This window comes from Erigeron canadensis, chromosome 2, assembly GCF_010389155.1.
Source record: "Erigeron canadensis isolate Cc75 chromosome 2, C_canadensis_v1, whole genome shotgun sequence".
In the NCBI taxonomy this organism is placed as follows: Eukaryota; Viridiplantae; Streptophyta; class Magnoliopsida; order Asterales; family Asteraceae; genus Erigeron; species Erigeron canadensis.
In genome coordinates, this window is record NC_057762.1 from 44,705,324 (window position 1) to 44,724,062 (window position 18,739).

The 18,739-nt window shown below is 33.5% G+C and overlaps 5 protein-coding genes across 5 annotated transcripts; all 5 read left to right on the forward strand.

The window, feature by feature from the left end:
• Window positions 1-307: 307 nt before the first annotated feature.
• LOC122589991 (ethylene-responsive transcription factor WIN1-like) lies at window positions 308-1,126 on the forward strand. The gene is made up of 2 exons (XM_043762321.1): window positions 308-435; window positions 573-1,126. Exons 1-2 carry the CDS (start codon window positions 356-358, stop codon window positions 1,120-1,122), a joined length of 630 nt encoding a protein of 209 aa, XP_043618256.1. The 5' UTR covers window positions 308-355; the 3' UTR covers window positions 1,123-1,126.
• Window positions 1,127-5,156: 4,030 nt separating this feature from the next.
• On the forward strand, window positions 5,157-6,021 carry LOC122588346 (SPX domain-containing protein 2-like). Its single transcript, XM_043760454.1, has 2 exons — window positions 5,157-5,369; window positions 5,872-6,021. Exons 1-2 carry the CDS (start codon window positions 5,157-5,159, stop codon window positions 6,019-6,021), a joined length of 363 nt encoding a protein of 120 aa, XP_043616389.1.
• A 1,675-nt stretch (window positions 6,022-7,696) lies between these two features.
• On the forward strand, window positions 7,697-8,590 carry LOC122588822 (embryo-specific protein ATS3A-like). The gene is made up of 3 exons (XM_043761033.1): window positions 7,697-7,887; window positions 7,977-8,084; window positions 8,222-8,590. Exons 1-3 carry the CDS (start codon window positions 7,756-7,758, stop codon window positions 8,495-8,497), a joined length of 516 nt encoding a protein of 171 aa, XP_043616968.1. The 5' UTR covers window positions 7,697-7,755; the 3' UTR covers window positions 8,498-8,590.
• Window positions 8,591-10,370: 1,780 nt separating this feature from the next.
• Window positions 10,371-13,726, forward strand: LOC122587504 (signal peptidase complex catalytic subunit SEC11C-like). Its single transcript, XM_043759691.1, has 8 exons — window positions 10,371-10,546; window positions 11,469-11,581; window positions 11,883-11,954; window positions 12,085-12,120; window positions 12,723-12,768; window positions 12,848-12,935; window positions 13,300-13,357; window positions 13,445-13,726. The coding sequence occupies exons 1-8, from the start codon at window positions 10,468-10,470 to the stop codon at window positions 13,493-13,495; spliced, it is 543 nt and encodes a 180-aa protein (XP_043615626.1). The 5' UTR covers window positions 10,371-10,467; the 3' UTR covers window positions 13,496-13,726.
• Window positions 13,727-15,967: 2,241 nt separating this feature from the next.
• LOC122589462 (pentatricopeptide repeat-containing protein At1g52620) lies at window positions 15,968-18,532 on the forward strand. The gene has a single exon (XM_043761756.1). It carries the CDS (start codon window positions 15,990-15,992, stop codon window positions 18,417-18,419), a length of 2,430 nt encoding a protein of 809 aa, XP_043617691.1. The 5' UTR covers window positions 15,968-15,989; the 3' UTR covers window positions 18,420-18,532.
• The last annotated feature ends 207 nt before the right edge of the window (window positions 18,533-18,739 follow it).

The window sequence follows — 18,739 nt, forward strand, 5'->3', positions numbered from 1 at the left end:
TAAATACGTGCGGCCATTTTCAAATATATTTGAGATAGGACTCGAACTTGAGACCAAGGAAACAAGCTTCCTTACCCCTAGACCATTTTGTGGTGGTTAGCCTAGTGGTTGGTTGAGACATTATTAATACTCATTGCGTATCCTAGTAATTAAGACCCAAAAAAAAGTGTAATGAAAGTGGCTACATTATTCCGTACTTGATATTGAATTGAATGCACTCTAGTCGGTTAGCCCCTCTATATTTTCCACCCCAGAGTCTCCCGAGTTTTCAGCTACACAATCTTTAAGTCCGTGTTTACATCCCGTCTCTTCGATACTCCTGACATCAATTACTATATTAGCACTGCTGGTACAAATGGTACAAACAAAGAAGTTTAGAGGCGTCCGCCAACGTCACTGGGGTTCTTGGGTTTCCGAGATTCGACACCCTTTATTGTATCCCTCATTGTCCTTTTTCCGTAAATTAATGTCTACATTCATTGACAAAAATATACTCACACACTACGATTTATATGCATACATGTAAATTCCATATATTTAATTTATTTGTTTTTTTGTTTGTAAATATGTAGAAAAAGAAGGGTGTGGCTAGGTACGTTTGAAACAGCAGAGGAAGCAGCAAGGGCCTATGATGAAGCTGCCATTCTGATGAGCGGCCGCAATGCCAAGACCAACTTCCCAGTGGTGAATAGCCGAACGTCGGGCGATAATGATGCCATTGTTGTATCAGCCAACACCATCACCAGCTGCTCACCACCGTCATCTTCAACAACTACTGGTCTTTCAGCTATACTAAGTGCTAAACTGCGCAAGTGTTGCAAATCGCCCTCTCCATCATTGACATGTCTAAGGCTTGACAACGAGAGTTCTCACATTGGGGTATGGCAGAAACGGGCTGGTGTCCATTCAGAATCTAATTGGGTTATGACTGTTGAGCTTGGAAAGAACAATGACAAAAACCGAAATGAGATTGAAACCAAAAGAGGACCACAAGTCGATACGTCGATGGCAATGGATACACCAGAGTTGATGTCCTCAGTTCCCGGAAGAATTAGTACTGGGGGTGAGGAAGAGGACGCAATTGCATTGCAAATGATTGAGGAGCTCCTTAACTCAAATTAATGGACCCACAAGCAATAAAACTCTATAACTAATATGGTATTTTAGTACATCGGAGATTTCTACGTCAACTCATTACATGCATCATTTCTATTTGATTTCATGATTGGCTATGTTGCCGAATTATACTTTTGCAATAAGAAACGGTTATAAATCTGTTAAATTATAAGTTTGCATGTACAAAGTGTGTATGTGTGTATATATAATTGCAAACACGGTTATACTAGAGGAATTGTAAACATGTAAATTTATAAATGAATATTCATATCCAGTTACTTTTACAGCTATAATTTGTTGATCTAGTCTTTCCAGGCTCTAAACTATATATGTTTAAATGATTGTTAGCGATCCATAGTTACTTGAAAGGTGAAACCAAGTGAAATAAGTAAACTGTCCCAAGAGAAGTGCATGAATATATATATATATATATATAGGGTAGAGATCCAAAGAGAAGGTTTTTAAAGAGAGAAGGGAGAGAAGGTCTATTTTTTTTTTTAACTTGTTTTTTTAAATTTTTTTCATTTTTTCATTCTTTTTCTAATTAACTCAATCCATAAAAAAGTTTTAAAAAAATTTAGAAAAAAAAAGAATTTCTAACCCGAGTTAGTGAGTTATACATGTAAGGTTACGGTACGGGCTTCGCCCTTAAGGATATTAATAAAGGGTAGCTGGTGGGAGTGATAAGTCATTAAGGGTGATAGGTCATTGGGGGTGATCGGTGATGGGGTGATCAACTTTACGGGCTTCGCCCTTAACTATCATGGCTCCGCCATAGTCTGAGAGACTTCGCCTATAGCTTACGGGCTACGCCCTTTGAAAAAAAAAATTTTTTTAAAAATTTTTATATGAAATTGGTTAACTAAAGAGGGAATGAAAAACGGGAAAAAAGAAGCTAAAAAAAATAAAAAACGAACCTGCTTTCCCTTCTCTCCTTAAGGTACCTTCTCATTTGATCTCTATTATATATATATATATGTGAAGTTTTATAACTAGTAAACTGATTGACATGTAAACTCAACGTCACCTGATAAAAACTAACTGAATACATACAATAGCAATAAACTGAAATTTGATTATACATTAGGGGGGTGTTTGGTAAGAAGGAATCATAGAGAATGGAAATGTAATAGAGAATGGAAATTGTGAGAGAAAGAATGAATATTTGAAAAGATAATGGATTTCGTTGTTTGGTACCCATAGAGAATGGATATATAAAAAAAAAAAATTTAAATAATAATACATTTATTACATATAACATCTTAAAAAAAAAAAAATTCATTATCACCCATTCTCTACAATTTGTAGAGAATGGAGAGAATGGAATCGATTTCACTTTCTCCTTTCTCATTTCCTTTCTCCATTGCAAACAAACAAAAGAAGTCTTTTCCAATCCCTTTCTCCCATTTCCATTCCATCATACCAAACACCCCCTTGAGGTTTCAAGAGTTAGATACATAACAAATAACAAGCTTAAAACATTTTTATACAATTGTTCCTTTCTATATATATATATATATATATATACAAAACAAAAATGAATAAACATAAACCCAAGGGTTTTACTGAATTAATTAGACAATTGTAATCAAATTAACATTCATTATTAATCCTTTATCATCCCCAACAAAGTTGATAATTAGAAGAATATTATGTCTACATAGCACTAGGCTGACAAGAACGTCGACAGAATAATACAAGGATATGTTTGGCTAATTGAATAGCGGAGATCAATTGAGAATAAATAAGTCTTGAGTTCAAGCTCATTGTTAAGGGTATGTGTAGGAGAGAGGTGAAATGAGAAGGTGTATTAGGTAAATTGTTAATGAATGTAGGCGAAATGGATAGTGATGGTGGGATTTGTTTTTCTCCTTTTATTTTGATTTGATTGGATATGGTGGGGTATAGTGTGATATTAGATTTGCAAGGTGAATGGTTAATGGGAAAAAGAGAGATGTGTGACAGAAATAGCACTGGTGAATAAAGTGAACGGTTAAAAATGGTCTTAGACCATTCTAATACCACACTAATAGGGAAGTTGACTATTGCTATTCTTTGTAGGGGAAAATGACTCCGTATGTGTGGGTTGGATAATCACTCGTACCAATAAGTATTAGGGATAGTGATGTCTCCACCAATCTACATTATTTTCTGGGGATTTCGACGGATTAGGCACATATATGAATCAATCAAATGCAATAAGTTGACACGAGGTATTATTTGTAGTTATCAATTGCTTGAGGAAATGTAAACATCTTTTACGATATAAAGATGGTGCAATATCGGAATAAACAGCTAAACAAGCATTGGAATTTCCAAACTACGCAAAAAGTGTTAATATTGTTAGATAATGATAATAGATGGAAAAAGACACGTAAAGTATATTTTTTAAGAAAGTAAGTCGTCTTCATTAACAATTCTAACAAGAAATTGGCAAGTAGTGCTAGTATGATGGACCCGGAAATTATTAAAAAGTACATATACTACAATGAAGGCATTAATGATCATCTTTATATCATCAACAGTGTATTAGCTTAGACTGGATCCCTTTTCATTCCTGTGCCATGAAAATTTGCTAAAAGTAGCAATAGAATGTGAAATCTAATTTATATTAATCAAAATACGTCTACTTGATATAAGTAAAAAGGCAATCTAAATTATATTGATCAAAATAACTTCTCTTTTCTGTTAAAAATTGATACACCATAGGTTTTTTTTTCATGATTCTTCTTTTGGGATTTATGATAGATATAATTGTTATAAGTATTGATATTTCACGATTTCAGGAAGATTTAATTATTAGGCAGGAGTAGTAGGTGGTTAGTGCTTTCTAGGAAACCAATGAGTGGCCCTTAAGTTTCAAATTTATTTGAGTTTTCAGTTAACACACTCGTCCAGTTATGTCACTATATCCAACCTAATCTATTTTTACAGCAGTGAATAAGAAATGAAATATTATGGAGGTATATATAAGTTAACAGAAAGATCTATATAAAAATTCACAAGGTATGTCGATTTAGATATTATATTAAATTAAATTGGGGAACACACACTACATGTCATCTGTTTGAAGCTTAAACTTTCTTTTATATACTTGTATAGATCTATAGGCACAGTGATGTAAACTTGAAAGGGGTAAACGGATGAGGTTTTTCCTACTCTGGTATTCCGGGAAGACAAGTCTTTTTGAATTCAATGTACGTGGCCTAACCGAGACATCTCATAACCGTTTCCTAATCTTTTCTTGGCCACCTCCAAGGTTGTATATGCATAAGGTGAGATTCTAACCTAAGACCTCTTAAAAAGAGGTCCAAGCACCAAGATGATAAACACTAGGCTACCTTGGAGGTGGATAGTGATGCTAACTTATCATACTTTATATTCGTCAACTATTCCCCCAGGCCCCATGTGCTCTGTAATCTTACTAAATGAGCTTCCTATGCAGAATTTCATTTCATACTCGCCTTATTGTTTTCCAGTGACGTGTTAGCCTCAAGCCCTCAAATTGAGTAAATTACTCGAATTGCTGATAGGTTCACATGTATTTGGTTTACAGTCTGCTAAGGACACTAAAACAAATTCATTATCTTGGACATTCAGGAGCATTTACGGCAAATTTATTATAAATAATGGTGCTATTACATTAATGTTACCTTCTATGAGATTGCTTTATAAAAATAATCCCACAAGTGGAAGAAAGAGGATGTTTATTTGTAACTATCTGTCTTGGGAATTAACGTTCACAAATTCATGGCCAATGGTTTATGCATATTGCAAGAATGAATAGAATATTCAATTGAATAGCCAGGTTTGGGCTGCAGTAAGCCAGTAAGAGATATCAAAGGGACAAAACAATGAGACAAAATTTATCCGAGACAAAACTATAAGAAGAATATACTACGAATATGTTAACTTGTGAGTCTTTGTAGGATCAGGAAAAAGCATCAACATCGTATAACTTTTGGATAATAGAATATCCTTAAACAATATATGATTGGGTTCAAAAAGGAGGACACTTGACAATACTTTCAAACGTAAGGATGAAGTTTGGAAAAAGTCTTCGCAGTAAGATATCCATCATCATGCCAGAATGGGAAGGTCAGTGTATATCATACAAAGATCTAAAAAAGCAGTTGAATCTAATGGATCCAGCGACCCGTGATGAAGGTTTCAGAAGATTACTTGGAAAAGAACTTGGAAAGATGAGTGGTTTTTACTTGATGAAGGAAAATGAATACAACAACAGACTCCAGGTATTGTAATTGTACATTTGTATCCATGATGAAGTATCTTACGATGGCAATCATGTGTTGATATATGATAAACGCCACAGATTGCTCAAAAATAACCAACTTAGGTCAATTCCAATATAAGTAACTTTTTCCAAGGAAGAACACTCCACCAAAGTTTCAGTTTTTATTTTTAATATTTAAGACAATCTTCTAAGCTAACTAGATTCAGGCACAATAATAGATTAATAGGATAAAGCCAACAAAGTCAAAGCACTGACACTTAATTTACCACGTCAACAATTTGACGGGGCCAACATCCACGGATTCCCTTAAATCGAAAGTTTAATGGTTTTTACTTGGAAAAAAGGTTGTTACCTAAACAAAGAGATATTGGACCCTAGTTGGTTAGCTTTTTAGATAATACTTACATCCATCCACAAACCCCTCACACCCACCAAAAATTTAACAATTAACTTTGAATCAATAATTTATTTGTTGCTTAATACTACAAATAAAACTACAGGAGTTGAAAGAAGAGGCGGCTGATCTGTTTAGCGATGAAGATGCAACAGACTTGATAAGGGATCTACAGCAATTCCACAAGGAATTGGTTCTCCTCCTTAACTACAATGTGCTCAACTGTGATGGTATGCCTTTCTTCTTAAGCTTGTAAGAAGTATCATAATCATAGTAATGGGTTCCCTTAAATTGTACTAAGTATCCAAAGAAATAACAGGATTTTTGAAGATTATCAAGAAACACAGGAAGAAAACTGGGACATGGTTTAGCTTGTCCTCTATGATGGGAGATAATCATCAACTATTCTTCATCGCCAATTTGCTTAACGAACTTTTAGCAGAGTGTGAAGAGACTATAATAATAGTGGTGCAAAAACATAGCTAGCTATTCACAAGTTTAAAACTGCCATAGCCTGCCCTCTGCATTAGGCAGAAGCAGAGCTGTATATGGCCACAATGAGAATGCCTCAAGTTTTAAATATTTGTAACATATATCTTGGCTATCTATTTTATCCAGGATAGAGATCGAGCTCAAAGAATACATAAAAACAGTCTCCCAAAATTATATAATACTTAAAATGAAATACCATTTGGGTTCATTTTAATTTCTTTCCACCGATTATGTTTTAAGGTTGAACATCTTATTGTTTATTTGTGGTAAAACTGCCCTACAAAACAAGATATTAGTGGTGCCGATATGCGCCTCTTGGCATGCTTTGGCTCAACCATTTCTCTAGTATACAACACGACTTTGTGGTCACTTGGTTATAAAATCAAGCCTTGTCAACTTCATAGTAAATTCAAATAAAGCTAACGAGATTTAGACATTTCCTCGTACTCTCTTAGTCTTCATTCAAGTTTTTAGTAAATCCATGAAGTTGAAACCCGACCGAAGACCATTAATTTTAAGTCTGCTACCAGCCAATTAATCTTATAAATAAATTAACAATAAAGCCAAGAGGACCATTACTAGAAAGTAGCATGTTCGATCAATCTAAGATAAAATTATTCCTTCCCTTCAAAAATAACTTACCACCATAGTATAACGATTATTAAATAAGTACTATATAATGAAAGTGTAACCATTTATGTAGATTTCTTTTAGTTTTGTAACACAAATACGAGTTTTAGTTATCGGTAATATGGGAAAGTTAATCTTATATCTGACTATTCTAGTAATAGTAACAATTATATGGAACAACATAATATAGCAAGTTGAAATTCTATTTTAACAAAACTGGTTAGCGATATCATGATTCCGGTCATAACTAATAATAGGATTATATGAATCTATCTAGTATTAAACTAAAACTGATTAATTATTCTTAATGTGAGTCTGGGTAACTTGTTTAACTTGGTGATCTATTATGCAAGGGGCTCTCTATCGTGAAACCAGTTAAGACAATGTATGGTAGACATCTCAATATTCGTAAGATATTCACACATCTTAGAAAAAAAGAAAAAATCAAACTTATAATCAACATTCTGTAGTGTGTTAAACAAGTAACACTGGTCGAATTTATAAGTATCAATGGTAGATGATTTTTTTAGTGTAAGGAAAAAGTAAATTAGGAACCTCATTTTCACTTAGTAATCTGTCGTGTACTGGTGTTTAATATTTGTACAAGTAGTTCATTTATTGTGGTATATAAGTTTTTGGGAGAAAAAACGGTGAATTTAGCATTCCTGTAAAAAATTTTGGGGAGAGTGGTGCTGCTTTGACAGTTTGACTACTGATACCTAACCTCACCGAAATTAAAATAAATAAAAATAAAAAATAAAGTCAATATCATGTGGATACGATACGTGGTGGTGGATTAAAACATAAAACATATAGAGTGTTGTTACCTCCTCAGTCACTCACACTCAGTCCCATTTTTAGCTAAAAGATGAGGAAAGCTCTTGCTCTATTTGCCCTAATCTCAACTATTATTATCTCATCATCAGACGCAAGATCATCAATAATCCAGAAACCAAAACCTAGCCCTAACTTTAAGATCAACAACACTACTAATCATACGGTACTCTACTAATTTCCAATCCAATTATATATACATGGATTATAGGCAGGCAGATATGATTACTAATAATTTGAATTTGATTTTGATAGAATGCACAAACCTGTTCATTCAGTGTAAAGATCACCACCAGCTGTTCTTCTGTTAGCTACACTCGAGATGAAATCAGCATCTCCTTTGGCGATGCTTACGGCAATCAGGTTCCCAATTTTAAAATTATTTCCGCTTATTTTTTATACTCGTAATTAATTTTTTTTTAAGTCAAAAAATTGATATGTATATAATTAGTTGAGTTTGATGAATTTGGGTATTATATGATGAATATATATTATGTTAGGTGTATGCACCGAGAATAGATGATCCGTCATCGAGAGCATTCGAGCGATGCTCGAGCGATACATACGAGATATACGGGCCGTGTACGTACGAGATATGTTATTTGGATGTATACAGAAGCGGATACGATGGGTGGAAGCTTGAGAAAGTAGATATATATGCATATAATACCAGACGAACGGATTCCTTTTATTTTAATGTTTGGATTCCGGCTAATGTTTGGTACGGCATTGATGACTGTTACTACTACCGATCATCAGCAGCAGCCCAAAAGTAGGGCTTTATTACTTTCGTATTTCTTTTTAAATAATCCCTTTAAATAAATTTGCATTTGTATATGTGAAATAAAAAGCTCGTATTTCCACTCAAATGTGCGTTTTGGAAATTGGAATCTTTGTAGCTTCGAGTTCGAGTGGTTTGTTGAATAATTTTGTACTCGAGCATGTAACGTTTATGTGACATCACTGTGGTGTTTTGTTATGTTAAATGTTGTGGCTGTATGCCTGCATATACGTTACTCCATTGATGGTCGCGTAACACGGTAGTGACAATACAAAACGTCGAGCTTTCCTCACGATGTTAACTTCAAGCCAAATATTTTATGTAAGAAAATAATAGCATGGTATCTGTGCAAATTATAAAAGATAATATTTAAATGAATTAAAAATTTTAATTTCTTTTCTCATAATTGACGCGACGACATATTTGAGACTATCGAAATATCTTTTTAGTCATTACACCACCGTATCTTTAATAACTCTAATAATCGGTCATGAATAGTATTAACTGCGATCACAACATTTCGGTTTATGAATGCTGATCACCACAATATTACAACATTATGTTAATGAAGTGATATTAAACATTTAGCCTTTCTTTCGTTTTCAATTCTTTAAGATCCAAAGTTTAAAATATAAATTTTACCTCAACAATCATTAATCATTAAGTTATACTTTACTTTAAATATACAATCAAAATTCAAATTTTTTTAAACAATAAAGTTTTTCTAATAATGATGATGATAATGATGATAAATATATGTTTAATTTGAACATAATAAAAATATGTATAGATTTTTATTTTTATTTTTCTAAAAGCCATTCAAAACCAAACTTCTAAAGATATTTATATGTATCAAATTCATCACATTTGTTAATTTTTTTTTATTAAAAACTTTAAGGTTCTGTTACTCGACAACCGTTAAATTATTTAGATGTATTGAAATTTATAATTTTTCATGTGAAATTTCAAATAGTAATTATTTAACGTATAAAATATTACTTGTATTTTAATGTATATAATAAAAGATAAAATTAAATTCAATAACTTAATCAATTTATCCAAGTTTACTTGGATTTTCACATAATACACAGCAAAATCATAATAAATTTTAAAAATTGCAATGAGATTCATACAATTGCAATGAGATTCCTAAAATCGCATAAAAATTTAGCAAAATTCGCATATAGATTTAACATAACTGCATAAAAATTTAACATAATCGCATAAAGATTTTATAAATCTCGTAAAAAAATTTTAAAATCTGAAGTTTTTTATGTGATTCTAAATTCTTTATGTGACTTTAATATTATTTTTTTTGCGATTATCAAGTTTTTTTATGCGATTTTGAGAATTTTATGCAATTTTCAATTTTTTTATGCGATTTTCATCAGCTTTATGCGATTTTAATAATCTCATTGCGGTTTTAACAATCTCATTGCAATTTTTTAAAATTATTGCGAATTTTGTAATATTTTGTAAAAATAAAAAAGAACTTGGGTAATTGATAATTTTTTTAAAACTAATTGGTATTGAGGTTATTTTTCATAATAAAGTACTAATACATCTATAGTATATTATATAAATAAAAAATCTCTATTTTTAGAAACGTTGAAGCTGTGTAAGATTTCCATTTGTAACATTTAATTAAATTACACTATTAATTTTTTATTTTTAAAAAATTTTCATTAACTCTTTACATAAAGTATTTTTACTTTGATAATTTACACCACCATAGGCGTCTCCGTCACCAACAATCGCCTTTTCCACCATATTGTCGTCGCAACGATCATCGTCACATTACGTGGGTATTACGCAGATACTTTCATAGTTTTCCTAAAACCTAATATAAAGAATATGAAACAGCTAGTCAAAGTAAAGTCACATAAACTGACCCAACAAACTAAACAGGGTACAGGGATCAAGATTTGGTTTTGAGTTTGACTGTTCGCGAGAGTCAACGACGAGATGGGTATCATCGGAGATACCATTAATACCTTAAAGTCAATGAATCTCAGACAAGCCTTTGAACAGGCCATCACTCTTGGTAAACCTATATATCTGTATAGTAAATATAAATTTATGCAGATATTTCCCGATTCATTTATTTTGTTGTATTTCTTTTTTGACTATCTAATTACAGTTTGTGTGGTAACATTTTGTTAATTTTAGTGTAAGTTATTGCTTTTAAATAAGGGTTTGGTTCTTTAATATCAATGTGAAAGACGAAATGAATGTTGAAAAGGAGAAACACAAAAACATAAAAATAAGGAATTGGATAATGCAATCAACAGTACATTATCAAAAAAAAACCCCCAAATTTTACTCATTGCGGGATTGGGTATCGTTGTAGTTGTATAGAAAACCAAACTTTAGTAGTATTCGTTGATATAATTTGGTTTGAGCTCTTTGTTTTTTAATCTCATGAAGGAAAACTTTTTTCTGCATCGAGCATAAAGTTTCAGGTTTTTGGCGTAAAATTGAAGGAAAAGTATTCCTAAACAATTGTGTATTTTGAGTAGGGATTAGGGACGTGGTGGTTTTATAAGAAGGTGTAGACGGTAAGCTTTGTATAAGCTCCGTAATAATACTATTACCATGTGGTTAGACATAATTGGCTCAAATAAACAATGATAATGTATAGCCACTAGCATGGTACCCGCACAATGCGGTGGTGTTCGTGGCGGCGACAGTGTGGTGGGGGGACGATTGTTGGTGGTAGAGGCGGCGTCGAGTGGTGTAGATAATTGATGTAAATGGTTAATGGGGATATTTTAAAAGATAAAAGACTGATAGTGTAATATAATCATTAAGGGTTTTTTAGACATTTTTCCCCATGTAACTTTCAACATGGGGCTATTCTTTTTATAAGATAGTATAGAAGTATAGATTATTTGTGAAGCTAAATGTACCTTGATTGGTAGCATGTTTTTCAGATTACTGGTGTAACTTAATGGTTTTGGATTCAGGTATGATTGTTTCGTCCGCACTAATTATATGGAAGTTTCTGATGTGTGTTACTGGTAGCGAGTCACCTGTTGTCGTTGTTCTTTCTGAAAGCATGGAACCAGCATTTCAAAGGGTAATACTGCCGAATATCTTGATATATAGAAATGTCGTACTGCTATAAACTTTACAGGATTGTGATCTTGTAAAATGTAGATCTTTTATCTTTCATTTATGATGATGGTATAATCCCGTTGGCGGGTCATATACTCATGTTATGTCCAATTGATTATAGGTAAAAGGGTTTACCCGGGTTAGCTTAGTATAATGTCCAATTGATTATATAATTTTATTGTTAACTTATACAGTGTTATATCAGTGAATCTTTTGTCTGCTTCATATATTTTCTTGTAACTGATGTCTAATTATCATATCAGGGAGATATTCTCTTCTTGCGAATGGGTGAAGACCCTATTCGGGCGGGTGAGATTGTTGTGTTCAACATTGATGTAAGACATTGTTTCCTTTTGATTAGTTTTTTGGTTATTTTTTGCAACACTCTTAGAACCTTTTATCACTTTTTGGGGACATCTCTAAGCTTCTTCTTTTGTGTTGTCTCTGTTATCTAACTCCATTAAGCGGCGCGAGATTCCAATCGTTCATCGTGTAATTAAGGTATTGTATATTTTTCCCGAATAGAATCGTGTCCTTGAGTTTCCATCTTGTAACATAATGTTTCTTTTTTAACCAATTCCCCACAATGTTATTATAAGTATGAGATGCTACTCTTTATGTAAAGCTAGATGATGAATTTTGGTTGCTACTATACTTGATAATATGTGTTTTGAGCAATTGTTTTTAAGTATCATTGCTCATATTTCATGGTAAACTTTTATTAGTGTATCTTGCTTAATCTTCTACAACATGGTAATTAAAAAATAAATTCTCACCATATTTATAGACATTAAGCAATTTGAGCTTTCAACTGGATTTCGGATCGCACTACAGATTAGGCAGAAAAGAAACAATCTTAGTCTTTTCCCCTCTTTAACAGACACCGAAGCATACTCTCTCCCTCTCAAAACCAGCCGCTCACACCAGACCACTGCCTTTTACCTATTTGTTACCTTCGCATAGTGTGGTACACAACTTGTTTAACTAATAGCAGACAATTTACTAAATCATGCATCTAGAAATCACAGAAGTATTTAGCGATAGGAGTACAATTTATTCGTCTTGTTAATGTGAAGGGCGTATCTTATTTTTTTTTATTACAGGTTCATGAACGGAATGATACAACAGATGTAGATATCCTTACAAAAGGTAATATATGACAAATTTATATGGTTTCTTTGTTGAATCTTCTATGACAATTCTCTCCCTCTTCTTCTCTCTCTTGCAGGGGATAATAATGAACTGGACGACCGAGTTCTATACGCTCCAGGTCAGCAGTGGCTTCAGCGGCAGCATATAATGGGTAGAGCCATTGGGTAAGATTCGTAAAGTTTTCATTAAGTTTTGATCATCGTATTTGGGCTCAATATTTTATCTCATAACCGTATCTGCATCATGCCTATCACACTGAACCATCAAACATTGGCCCGTTAGAGATTTGGAATAGCGTAACTGCCACGTTATCGTTGAATAGGAAGATAGATTTGACTTGAATCGTTTTAAGACCTTGAATCGAACTTCCAAAATTTTGTTAGAACATGGGTATGATAGTGAATCATAAAAGACTGCCAGTTTATCCGTTGTATTTCTAATTTTAATGAGTGATACTACCATTCAATTTTACATCAGGAATCTGATGTTTGTAATGGTTAAGTGCTAAAAATTAATGTTTGTTTGCAGGTTTTTACCTTATGTTGGTTATGTTACAATTATCATGACTGAGAATCCTATTATAAAGGTACTGTAATTCTTTCTGATTTCGTCCCAAAACAACTGCTGGTTGAGCATATGGTTAATGTTTCTCCTATTATTTTCCATGCTGCAGTATGTTCTTATAGGTGCTTTGGGTTTACTTGCGATTACATCCAAAGACTGATAGCCAAGTCTCCTAAATCATATTCTCTATAGTCCGATTAGCAAGTTTCTTCATTGTCTGTATTTGTGAACAGATTCAGCCTTAATATCAGTGAAACTGATGTTGTGTCCTTGCGAGTTTGGACATTATGTTATAGCTTCACAAATTTTCAGGTCAAGGGAACTAACATACCCATTTTCGGTTGCCACTGAAAAGGGAGTTTATGATATAATCAAGTAATAGCTTATTTCATCTGGCATGTCTTGTTAATGAGAGAATATATTATTTTGGTAACTATAGCATCTGACATTTGGCCATCTGGTCAATAAGGTTCGAGTCCAATGCCATATATACATTAGCCAAGCAAAGCTGCTTGTAGGAAATTTATTTGCCACACAACGAGTAACGTAGTTGTGGAACCTTAGGTCGCTAAAGAATATGAAAAATAAAAAAATAAAAAAATAAAAATATGAAACTTGTTAAATAATGACATTGAAAAACTAGTTAATTACGGATTAACTAATTAAGACTAATAGCTTTAGTATGTTCAGGGTCTGGCTGATTCTATTATGATTTTGGTTTGATTCTGGCATACCTGGCCATTTTCTATTTCAATTCAAGTCTCTGAACGAGCTCTTATGCACCAATACCTTGCAACAGTTTTCCTTTTCTTTAGGGGGCGGGAGTGGATGGATGATTTTATGCTTCAAACTGGTGGTAACACCACCGCCAATGTTGAATTAATGTTCCAACGGTATGGTGGGAGGGTTGGGAAGCTGCGCACCATAAAATCATAACAGGGGGAGGGGACCACGTGATTTGACCATTGCTTGAGAGGAATGTGGGGACCAATAGAAGAGAGAGAGAAGAGAGACAGGATAAGAAAGAGAGTTTGTGATCGTATAAAATTTGGGAGGGTTAAAAATTTATAAGGACGTTAAAAAATAGTTGAGATGATTGATTGAAAGGGTTGAAATGTGTCACACTATTACATGAATGTTATTGGATGAATTTGAGAGAGTTGATAAAATCTAATTTATCACTTAGTATTTGGGGTGCCATGAACTTATAGGTTGTGCTTTTGTGCTAATCTTTAGACTTTTTGTATTCAAACTCATTTTTAGGGAAATGATAGATTTTTTTTAAAAAATAGCTTAATTATTTTCCTAATGATTTGATCATAGACATGTGTATTTAGAGACTATTTTGTAAGAGTGTTTATAATTTTCCTTTTACATTAATCGAATTCGATCAAGCTAATTGTTGGATTCATGTTCCAAATTCAACAAATTATTATTATTCATCTAATAAGTACAATAATAAGTAGAACTGAAAAAAATATCGAGAAAATTTGCCAAGAACACTTGACTTCGATCATACTTCTAAAAATGGTGATGATATTAGTACCAAAAATTCTTATCAATCTATCACATTCATGCATCATCAACTTGTACAGTGTGTTGTAATGTTAGCACAATGTGGTATATTAATTAAAAACTATGGTACTAATATCATTTATCTTTTAAAAACTACTATAATATTCTATCAGATGCTTACTTGTTGATGGTACCTTTCATCCATGGAAACATACTTTAATTGTTCCAAACTAAAAAATGAAATAAAAACACATCATATATTTTTATTTTTGTTTTTGCATAAAACAAATATTATTGTAAAATAAATAAAACAATAGGTTTTCGTTAACTGAAAATCACCGTGTATTATGAAAATAATTGTGCATCAGTATATATACTTGTACTTCGTGAATTTTCATGCATTATTTTTACCATGATCTAATGGTCAAAATCTCGTGTTATTTGTTTTATCTTAATACTTATTTTATAATAATCAACCCTTATATAGGTTTTTAGTAAAATAAAACAATTTACACTATATTATAAAACAAATAACATTTTCAACTTTTAATAATTAATCAAAACCACGTTACATCAATACTGTCACTAACACCAATCATCGTTGCTATCACTTGTCACCGCCGCTGCCGTCACTTTCACCACCGTCGCTACCATTGCACGCCACTGCTTTGGTGGATGACGTAACTCCCATGGCTCAAGCATAAGTAAATCGATCCGATAATTACTAAAGTGCCAATGACACGTCATAATGATAGGTGATGACGTGATGTGCTGTATTTTGTTTTTTAATTGTTTATGCTTGTTTCTTGAAGTAGTTGGGCCATTCATAGAAAGAGTAAGTAACGAATTTGTGGTCAGCTGGTTCGCTCGTCGGATTTTTTTACTTTTTCTAATTTTGATATCTATTTTTATTTTTTTTTCCTTCTAAAGTAACAAAACATATTTATTCCTACATTTCATAACCCATGTCATGTACTCATTAATCAAGAAATCAATAGTTTTTTCATACACAGAATCATGGTTGATTGAACTGAGATGACACTGTCCGACCACATTAGAACATTGTTGTTAGAGATCTCATGTTGTTATTATTAAGTAAATTCAAATAAGTAAATGACCAAACTTTCCTTCTCGTATGTATGTCGAAAACTCTCCTTTCTCGCGTAATCCCCCGCCACTCAAAACCATCCAAAACCACCACCGCCGCCGCCGCCGCCGCCGTCCCTTCTTCTCGTATCAACGAAATCTGTCATATTCTCAAAACCCAAAACCCCCATTGGGAACAAACTCTCGAAACCCGGTTATCCCAACAAAACATCGTCCCATCCGATATTGCACACCAAGTGTTTGATAAAATTCACGACGTCCATTCCGGCTTAAACTTCCTTAACTGGATATCCCAAAGACCTTATGGATGTTGTCTTGATAGCCCTGCTTATTCTTCTCTTTTAAAACTGTTAGCTAAGGGGAAAGCGTTTATCGAAATTGATTCAGTGTTTATTCGTTTAAAAGATGAAAATGTATTGCCTAGTTGTGACGCCTTAAGCGAGGTTATTAGAGCTTGTTCGGAATGTGGGTTGGTGGATAAAGCTTTTGGGTTTTATCAATATGTAGTGGACATGTATGAGTGTGTTCCGAATGTGTTTGCTTGTAACGCGTTGTTGAGTGGGCTTGTGAGGAATGATTGTTTAGAAGTTGCGTTCCGAGTGTATGATGAAATGCTTCGTGGGAATAATTGTTGTGCGGATAATTATAGTACTTGTATAATGGTGAACGCGCTTTGTAAGAAAGGGGAGGTGGACCAAGGTAGAAAACTGATTGTTGATAGATGGGGGAAAGATTGTATACCGAATGTGGTTTTCTATAACACGCTTATTGATGGATATTTTAAGAAAGGTGAGGTTAAGAAGGCGTTTATCTTGTTTAAAGAGCTTAAGTTAAAGGGCTTTTTGCCTGCTGTAACGACGTATGGAGCAATGATTAATGGTTTTTGTAAGGAAGGGAATTTTAGTATGGTAGAGAGGCTTATGAATGAAATGAAGTCGAGAGGGTTGTTGATAAATGTCAAGGTCTACAATAGTGTTATTGATGCTCAATGTAGGTTTGGTTGCAAAATGAAAGCAGTTGAAATGTTGAAAAACATGATTGAGATTGGTTGTGCACCAGATATTGTTACGTATAATATCTTGGTGTATGATGCTTGTAAGCATGGGAAAGTTAAAGAAGCCGAGCAGCTTGTGGATCAGGCTGCAAGAAGAGGGTTAAGGCCTAATAAGTTAACATATACGCCTCTAATTAACACTTATTGTAGACAAAATGATTCTAACAAGGCATTGGATTTATTTGTTAAGATGATAGATAATGGAGAAAAACCGGACCTACTAACTTATAGTTCTCTTATTCACGGGATCGTTGTTATTGGAGAGGTTGAAACCGCAACGATGATCTTGGAAAAGATGACAGAAAGAGGAGTCTTTCCTGATGCAGGGGTATATAATGTTTTAATAAATGGCCTTTGCAAGAAAGGAAAACTTCCTGCTGCCAAGGAGTTGTTGTCTAAGATGCTTGATCAACATGTTCCTCCTGATAAGTTTGTTTATGCAAGTTTAATTGATGGATTTGTTAGGAACGCAGAGCTTGACGAGGCAAAGAAGCTCTTTCAGCATGCAATTCAAACGGGTGTGAAAGTTGATGTAGTCGGGTATAATGCAATGATTAAAGGTTTTTGTAAAGACGGCAAGTTGAAAGATGCAGTTTTGTGTGTCAATACGATGATCAAAGCACAAATGACTCCAGACGAGTTTACCTATTCTACACTTATAGATGGATATGTAAAACAACATGATATGGATGGCGCGTTAGGGATTTTTAGTCATATGATAAAACAAAACTGTAAGCCAAACGTGGTTACATATACTTCTCTGATTAACGGATTCTGTCAAAAGGGAGATATAATTGGTGCCAAAAAATTACTCAAGGAGATGAAAGGTCGCAGGTTAATGCCTAATGTGGTTACTTACAGTATATTAGTCGGAAGTTGTTGCAAAGAAGGTAAATTAGCAAAAGCAGCTTCCTTTTTTGAAGAAATGTTGATGAGCAAGTGCAATCCGAACGATGTTACTTTTCATTATTTGGTGCAAGGCTTCTCAAAGTATGATAAATATACCGAGACTAACAAGGTGAATAACTCAATGTTTTTGGATATTCACAGCAGAATGATAGCAGATGGTTGGTCTCCAAGGCTTGCTACATATGCTACTATTGTTGTATGTCTTTCTCTTCATGGAATGCTTGATGATTCGTTAAAATTGAGTGGTAAGATGGCGATTAGGGATGGGCCTGTTGTTTTTGCAGCCTTGCTATATGGTATTTGCTTGGAAGGAAAGGGAAAAGAATGGAATAATATCATATCCTGTAATTTCAATGAATCACAGTTGGTTATTGCTGTAAAGTATTTGTCAATTTTTGAGCAGTATCGCCCACATGGGGTGATTTCTGATGTTTCGGCGATTTTGCAGATGTTGGTTAATGATTGCAAGTCCAAACATCATGAAGTAGTCAGCCTATAAGTTTTACATTAGCTAGACGAGAGATAAATCTGTTGTAAGTCACACACTGTACATTGAACATATTGATCACACAATTGACTGGTTATTGATGCAATATAATCATTCATATAAAATACTGGCTTCTTATATATTTGTTCTGGTAAAGTATACCATACTTTGTGTTTCTTATTTGGATAGATCTCTGTCTTCTGTCGAATTTTCATTTTTAAGCCAGACCTCATGCAGCAAAGGAGTATAGTAACATAGTCTTACTTTTAATTCAAAACATTTAACATAATTGAACACTTTTACCAAGATAAAACTTCCAATGAGATTCAAAA

Excerpts from the sequence above, each read along its gene's own strand:
- LOC122589991 (XM_043762321.1), top strand. The coding sequence starts at position 356 with ATGGTACAAACAAAGAAGTTTAGAGGCGTCCGCCAACGTCACTGGGGT. Across the intron at positions 436-572 it reads GAGATTCGACACCCTTTATT|AAAAAGAAGGGTGTGGCTAG; the intron begins GTATCCCTCATT and ends GTAAATATGTAG.
- LOC122588346 (XM_043760454.1), top strand. The coding sequence starts at position 5,157 with ATGAAGTTTGGAAAAAGTCTTCGCAGTAAGATATCCATCATCATGCCA. Across the intron at positions 5,370-5,871 it reads AATACAACAACAGACTCCAG|GAGTTGAAAGAAGAGGCGGC; the intron begins GTATTGTAATTG and ends ATAAAACTACAG.
- LOC122588822 (XM_043761033.1), top strand. The coding sequence starts at position 7,756 with ATGAGGAAAGCTCTTGCTCTATTTGCCCTAATCTCAACTATTATTATC. Across the intron at positions 7,888-7,976 it reads ACAACACTACTAATCATACG|AATGCACAAACCTGTTCATT; the intron begins GTACTCTACTAA and ends TGATTTTGATAG. Across the intron at positions 8,085-8,221 it reads GCGATGCTTACGGCAATCAG|GTGTATGCACCGAGAATAGA; the intron begins GTTCCCAATTTT and ends ATATTATGTTAG.
- LOC122587504 (XM_043759691.1), top strand. The coding sequence starts at position 10,468 with ATGGGTATCATCGGAGATACCATTAATACCTTAAAGTCAATGAATCTC. Across the intron at positions 10,547-11,468 it reads TGAACAGGCCATCACTCTTG|GTATGATTGTTTCGTCCGCA; the intron begins GTAAACCTATAT and ends TTTTGGATTCAG. Across the intron at positions 11,582-11,882 it reads TGGAACCAGCATTTCAAAGG|GGAGATATTCTCTTCTTGCG; the intron begins GTAATACTGCCG and ends TTATCATATCAG.
- LOC122589462 (XM_043761756.1), top strand. The coding sequence starts at position 15,990 with ATGTCGAAAACTCTCCTTTCTCGCGTAATCCCCCGCCACTCAAAACCA.